The sequence below is a fragment of the Entelurus aequoreus genome, linkage group LG18 (assembly GCF_033978785.1).
Source record: "Entelurus aequoreus isolate RoL-2023_Sb linkage group LG18, RoL_Eaeq_v1.1, whole genome shotgun sequence".
Lineage (NCBI taxonomy): Eukaryota > Metazoa > Chordata > Actinopteri > Syngnathiformes > Syngnathidae > Entelurus > Entelurus aequoreus.
Window position 1 is genome coordinate 34,707,049 of NC_084748.1, and position 7,500 is coordinate 34,714,548.

General features: G+C 44.3%; 1 protein-coding gene across 3 annotated transcripts in view; it reads right to left on the reverse strand.

Annotated features, from left to right (window-relative positions):
* lg18h19orf67 (linkage group 18 C19orf67 homolog) overlaps positions 1 to 7,500 on the reverse strand; it is a 14,813-nt gene that overhangs the window by 6,464 nt on the left and 849 nt on the right. For 2 of the 3 annotated variants that reach the window (XM_062027041.1, XM_062027042.1), the window contains exons 4-7: positions 4,390 to 4,513; positions 3,545 to 3,654; positions 3,269 to 3,448; positions 3,047 to 3,196 (exon numbers count right to left, since the gene is read on the reverse strand). In XM_062027041.1, coding sequence (XP_061883025.1) covers positions 3,047 to 3,196; positions 3,269 to 3,448; positions 3,545 to 3,654; positions 4,390 to 4,513 — 564 coding nt within the window. The remainder of the gene's footprint in view (positions 1 to 3,046; positions 3,197 to 3,268; positions 3,449 to 3,544; positions 3,655 to 4,389; positions 4,514 to 7,500) is intronic. The other variant, XM_062027043.1, reaches the window with a different exon arrangement.

Below are 7,500 nucleotides of genomic sequence, written 5' to 3' on the forward strand. Positions count from 1 at the left end.
CCCACGCATCGCAACGGTAATACGATAGATCTAGTGCTTGTCAGGGGTGTCACCACCTCTAAAGTTACGATACTCCCGTACACTAAAGTAATGTCCGACCATTACCTTATAAAATTCGAAGTTCTGACTCATTGTCAACAAACTAATAATAATAATAACTACTATAGCACCCGCAACATTAATGCTGCCACAACGACGACTCTTACTGACTTACTGCCTTCGGTAATGGCACCATTCCCAAATTATGTGGGCTCTATTGATAACCTCACTAACAACTTTAATGACGCCCTGCGCGACACCATTGATATTGTAGCACCGCTAAAGCTAAAAAGGGCCCCTAAAAGGCGTACCCCATGGTTTACAGAAGAAACTAAAGCCCAGAAATTATCATGTAGAAAGCTGGAACGCAAATGGCGTGCGACTAAACTTGAGGTTTTCCATCAAGCATGGTGTGATAGTTTAATAACTTATAAACGCATGCTTACCTCAGCTAAAGCTAAATATTACTCAAATCTCATCCACCTCAACAAAAATGATCCTAAATTTCTGTTTAGTACGGTAGCATCGCTAACCCAACAAGGGACTTCTCCCAGTAGCTCCACCCACTCAGCAGATGACTTCATGAATTTCTTTAATAAGAAAATTGAAGTCATTAGAAAAGAGATTAAAGACAATGCATCTCAGCTACAACTGGGTTCTATTAACACAAATACGACTGTATATACGACAGACACTGCCCTCCAAAATAGTTTCTCTCTCTTTGATGAAATAACATTGGAGGAATTGTCAAAATGTGTAAATGGGACAAAACAAACATGTTTACTTGACCCAATTCCTGGGAAACTTATCAAGGAGCTTTTTGTATTATTAGGTCCATCAGTATTAAATATTATAAACTTATCACTTTCCTCTGGCACTGTTCCCCTAGCATTCAAAAAAGCGGTTATTCATCCTCGACTCAAAAGACCTAACCTCGATCCTGATCTCCTGGTAAACTACCGGCCGGTGTCCCACCTTCCGTTTATCTCGAAAATCCTCGAAAAAATTGTAGCACAGCAGCTAAATGAACACTTAGCGTCTAACAATCTCTGTGAACCTTTTCAATCCGGTTTCAGGGCAAATCACTCTACGGAGACAGCCCTCGCAAAAATGACTAATGATCTATTGCTAACGATGGATTCTGATGCTTCATCTATGTTGCTGCTTCTTGATCTTAGCGCCGCTTTCGATACTGTTGATCATAATATTTTATTAGAGCGTATCAAAACGCGTATTGGGATGACAGACTTAGCCTTGTCTTGGTTTAACTCTTATCTTACTGACAGGATGCAGTGTGTCTCCCATAACAATGTGACCTCGGACTATGTTAAGGTAACTTGCGGAGCTCCCCAGGGTTCGGTTCTTGGCCCTGCACTCTTTAGTATTTACATGCTGCCGCTAGGTGACATCATACGCAAATACGGTGTTAGCTTTCACTGTTATGCTGATGACACCCAACTCTACATGCCCCTAAAGCTGACCAACACGCCGGATTGTAGTCAGCTAGAGGCGTGTCTTAATGAAATTAAACAATGGATGTCCGCTAACTTTTTGCAACTCAACGCTAAGAAAACGGAAATGCTGATTATCGGTCCTGCTCAACACCGACATCTATTTAAAAATACCACCTTAACATTTGACAACCAAACAATTAAACAAGGTGACTCTGTAAAGAATCTGGGTATTATCTTCGACCCAACTCTCTCGTTTGAGTCGCACATTAAAAGTGTTACTAAAACGGCCTTCTTTCATCTCCGTAATATCGCTAAAATTCGTCCCATTTTGTCCACAAGCGATGCTGAGATCATTATCCATGCGTTCGTTACATCTCGTCTCGATTACTGTAACGTTTTATTTTCGGGCCTCCCTATGTCTAGCATTAAAAGATTACAGATGGTACAAAATGCGGCTGCTAGACTTTTGACAAAAACAAGAACGTTTGATCATATTACGCCTATACTGGCTCACTTGCACTGGCTTCCTGTGCACCTAAGATGCGACTTTAAGGTTTTACTACTTACGTATAAAATACTACACGGTCAAGCTCCTGCCTATCTTGCCGATTGTATTGTGCCATATGTCCCGGCAAGAAATCTGCGTTCAAAGAACTCCGGCTTATTAGTGATTCCCAGAGCCCAAAAAAAGTCTGCGGGCTATAGAGCGTTTTCTATTCGGGCTCCAATACTATGGAATGCCCTCCCGGTAAAAGTTAGAGATGCTACCTCAGTAGAAGCATTTAAGTCTCATCTTAAGACTCATTTGTATACTCTAGCCTTTAAATAGACTCCCTGTTTAGACCAGTTGATCTGCCGTTTCTTTTCTTTTCTTTTCTACTCTGCTCCAAACCCGGGGTGGACCGCTAGCCTGTTCATCAGATGGGGACATCTCTACGCTGCTGACCCGTCTCCACTCGGGATGGTTCCTGCTTGCCCCACTATGGACTGGACTCTCGCTGATGTGTTGGACTTTCACAATATTATGTCAGACCCACTCGACATCCATTGCTTTCGGTCTCCCCTAGAGGGGGGGGGGGGGTTACCCACATATGCGGTCCTCTCCAAGGTTTCTCAGTCATTCACATTGACGTCCCACTGGGGTGAGTTTTCCTTGCCCGTATGTGGGCTCTGTACCGAGGATGTCGTTGTGGCTTGTACAGCCCTTTGAGACACTTGTGATTTAGGGCTATATAAATAAACATTGATTGATTGATTGATTGAATTTTCGCATAATCCATTTAATGACTTTTAATGCTTTTTAATGACCTGTAGAAACCCTGATAACTGAAAACTTTAAACACTTCCGGAATGATTTGGAGTGCAATGTCATTAGAGAGTGGATTGAAAAATTATTGAAAAACAGTTCAAAAAGGATATATTGATCCTGGAACACATTTGCGTTTGTATTATTTTCTATGGGGGAAAAATCAGGAACCCTATATGGGTAGTTTAACTACAGTAATAAAAAATAAAGTGCAATGGAGTAGATGTGTAAAGACGTGTAAGAATACCAGTCAAAGATGTCCTCTGTGTTAGGGTCAGGCTTCACCTGCACCCATTGACCAATGTACCACATCCTCACCACACTGGAATCATAGCTGACCACGTCTGCACCTGATTCTGCCTGTGGGTTAGGAATATCCTGGCAGCACAGGAAGTAGCTTGAAAAAAACGACAACAAATTATATTTCATGGAAAGAAAGCAATCAGGCAATGAAATAAATAAGACTCACTACTCTGTCTCAGGTTCCCTTTTGCTACTGCGGGCTCCATCACTTCTCTCCACGTTCCACCGCATGCGTTTGAACAGGCCGGTGTTGACCTCCGCCAGGTACGGCGTTGGCGTACAGTAGAAAAACGTGCTCAGCCTCAGTTGGCCGATCTGGGTTTGGCCGACACAGAAGTGAGACAGACTGAGGACACAGGAAAGATAATATAACACACAGCTCATGTGTTTATTTTTATAAAGAAATAAACACTTTGATAAAGATTTTTAGACGAGTGCTTACTTTTCGGGCTCAGTTTGATCCAAACTGAGAAGATTGTGGCTGGCGAAGGTGAACACCAGATGTTCCAAAGTGTCACACAGTTGCTGTGAGAAATGCAACAGCTGCACACGCTGCTCTCACACACACACACACACACACACACACACAGTACTGTTCAAACAAGTCTGCACTGTGACTCATGGCTGATGGGATAGTCTCCAATTAACCTAACGCAGTGATTCTCAAACTGTGGTACGTGTACCACTAGTGGTATGCCAAATAATCACTTAAAGTACAGTGCTTTATTCTCCTATATTGAAATAGTGTCACTGTTTAAACTGTGTGTAATGTTAGAGTGGCCAAAATATTCAATATACTTGTTAAATAAAACCTCTGCCTTGTTTTTAATGAATAAATGTAGGCCTACTATGCTACTGTATTTTAATTATGGTCATTATGATGGTACTTGCAGAGCCAAGTGTTTTCTGAGGTGGTACTTGGTAAATGATAAATGGGTTATACTTGTATAGCGCTTTTCTACCTTCAAGGTACTCAAAGCGCTTTGACAGTATTTCCACATTTACCCATTCACACACACATTCACACACTGATGGCGGGAGCTGCCATGCAAGGCGCTAACCAGCAGGAAAAACATTTGCAAATCACTGACCTAATGTGCATGTTTGTTGATGTTAGAGTACCTCAAAGAAACCCTCAAAAGCCCAGAAAGAACATGCAAAATCCAGACGGAGATGCTCCGACATCCCTCCCTCTTGACTGTGAGGCAGACGTGCTAATCACTGCTCCGCCATGTTAACATTGCATTGAAATAGAGTATATTTTTCAGTAATCAATGAAGTCTGTACCTTGATATCAAAAGGCAACAGCTTGTTTTGGGCAGTGGATTCCAGGAAATTAAAGTAAGGCTGACAGGTGTAGATGAAACTCCGCACCGAGGCTAACGCAAGTCTGCTTTCGCCTCTCACTTGGCTGTAACAGATTTAGGGGGGGAAAAAATCGAGCTCTATATTTAATGTAATTGTGTGAATGCTCCAAAGCAGTCACACATATGGTTTTCTACACCAAAATTCATTCAATTCTCCAGATTTTGGCGCGGTCTACCTTCCACATTTTTCATCCAATTCAAACCATTCCATTTTCAAACTGTTCAGCCTATTCGGGAATTGCGGGCTTTCCTTTGACAAATTCAAAAAATTCCCAGTTTTTCCAGAATTCCAGGTTTTCCGGGACATTTTTCCCATTCAAAATGAATTGGCCATTTTTCAAACTTCCACCATTTCCACATTTTTCAACCGATTCAAACCATTCCACCTTCAACATATTCCACTCATTCTGGACATCCATCCATCCATTTTCTACCGCTTGTCCCTTTGGGCTCGCGGGGGGTGCTGGAGCCAATCTCAGCTGCATTCGGGCGGAAGGCGGGGTACACCCTGGACAAGTCGCCACCTCATCGCAGGGCCAACAGAGATAGACAGACAACATTCACACTCACATTCACACACTAGGGCCAATTTTAGTGTTGCCAATCAACCTATCCCCAGGTGCATGTTTTTGGCGGTGGGAGGAAGCCGGAGTACCCGGAGGGAACCCACACAATCACAGGGAGAACATGCAAACTCCACACAGAAAGATCCCGAGCCCGGGATTGAACTCAGGACTACTCAGGACCTTCGTATTGTGAGGCACATGCACTATCCCGTTCCACCGTGCTGCCCATTCTGGACATTCAAACTATAATTTTTCCAAGTTCAAAAAAATTCCAGGAATTCACAGAATTCACTTTTTTTACAAACCCTTTTTTCCACCTTTTTTTCTGTCGACCACTCCTTCCACATTTTTCAACCCATTTTAACCGTTCCACTGTCCAAAAATTTGTCTTAATCAGGACAAAAGACAAAGTTGTTTTTTGATCTGGAAAAATTCCCGGTTTTCCCGAAAATCCTGGAATTCTTTAATACCATTTCTCAATTAAAAAATTTACTACTTCAACATTTCTCGACCGATTTGAAAAATTCCAACACCAACCATTTGAAGTCATTCAAAACATTGAAGTCTTTTAACATCCATCTATCCATCAATCTTCTTCCGCTTATCCGAGGTCGGGTCACAGGGGCAGCAGCCTAAGCAGGGAAGCCCAGACTACCCTCTCCCCAGCCACTTCGTCCAGCTCTTCCCGGAGGATCCATAGGTGTTCACAGGCCAGCCGGGAGACATAGTCTACCCAACGTGTCCTGGGTCTTCCCCGTGACCTCCTACCGGTCGGATGTGCCCTAAACACCTCCCTAGGGAGGCGTTAGGGTGGCATCCTCACTAGATGCCCGAACCACCTCATCTGGCTCCTCTCGATGTGGAGGAGCAGCGGCTTTACTTTGAGCTCCCGCCGGATGGCAGAGCTTCACACCCTATCTCTAAGGGAGAGCCCCGCCACCCGGCGGAGGAAACTCATTTCGGCCGCTTGTGCCCGTGATCTTGTCCTTTCGGTCATAACCCAAAGCTCATGACCATAGGTGAGGATGGGAACGTAGATCGACCGGTAAATTGAGAGCTTTGCCTTCCGGCTCAGCTCCTTCTTCACCACAACGGATCGATACAGCGTCCGCATTACTGAAGACGCTGCACCGATCCACCTGTCGATTTCACGATCCACTCTTTCCTCACTTGTGAACAAGACTCCGAGGTACTTGAACTCCTCCACTTGGGGCAGGGTCTCCTCCCCAACCCGGAGATGGCACTCCACCCTTTTCCGGGCGAGAACCATGGACTCGGACTTGGAGGTGCTGATTCTCATCCCAGTCGCTTCACACTCGGCTGCAAATCGATCCAGTGAGAGCTGAAGATCCTGGCCAGATGAAGCCATCAGGACCACATCATCTGCAAAAAGCAGAGACCTAATCCTGCAGCCACCAAACAAAATCCCCTCAACGCCTTGACTGCGCCTAGAAATTCTGTCCATAAAAGTTATGGACAGAATCGGTAACAAAGGGCAGCCTTGGCGGAGTCCAACCCTCACTGGAAACGTGTCCGACTTACTGCCGGCAATGCGGACTACCCCATACTCTCTGAGCACTCCCCACAGGATTTCCCGAGGGACACGGTCGAATGCCTTCTCCAAGTCCACAAAGCACATGTAGACTGGTTGGGCAAACTCGCATGCACCCTCCAGTACCCTGCCGAGAGTATAGAGCTGGTCCACAGTTCCACGACCAGGACAAAAACCACACTGTTCCTCCTGAATCCGAGGTTCGACTATCCGGCGTAGCCTCCTCTCCAGTACACCTAAATAGACCTTACCAGGAAGGCTGAGGAGTGTGATCCCACGATAGTTGGAACACACCCTCCGGTTCCCCTTCTTAAAGAGAGGAACCACCAACCCGGTCTGTCAATCCAGAGGTACCGCCCCTGATGTCAACGTGATGCTGCAGAGTCTTGTCAACCAAGACAGCCCTACAGCATCCAGAGCCTTAAGGAACTCCGGGCGGATCTCATCCGCCCCCGGGGTCTTGCCACCGAGGAGCTTTTTAACTACCTTTTAACATTTTCCCAAAAATTCTCGCTTTTCCCAAAATTCCATGATATTCCCATTGAAATAAATGGGAGATTTTTCAAAGTTTCACAATTCCCACATTTTTCATCCAATTCAAACTGTTCCAATTTCAAAATATTCAGCCTGTTTGGGAATTGTGTGCTCTTCTTCAATAATTCTAAAAAAAATCACGGATTTCCAAGAATTCCCAGTTTTCAGGGACATTTTCCCCATTCAAAATTAATTTTCCATTTTTTTAAACTTCCACAATTTGCACATTTTTCAACCTATTCAAACCATACCGACATCAACACATTCAACTCATCCAACTAGCACGTCCCCAAGTTCAAAACCAAATTCCATTTTCCTGGAAATTCAAACTCTTCAACATTCAAACTATTCTTACATTCATACTACATTCTGTCAGCAT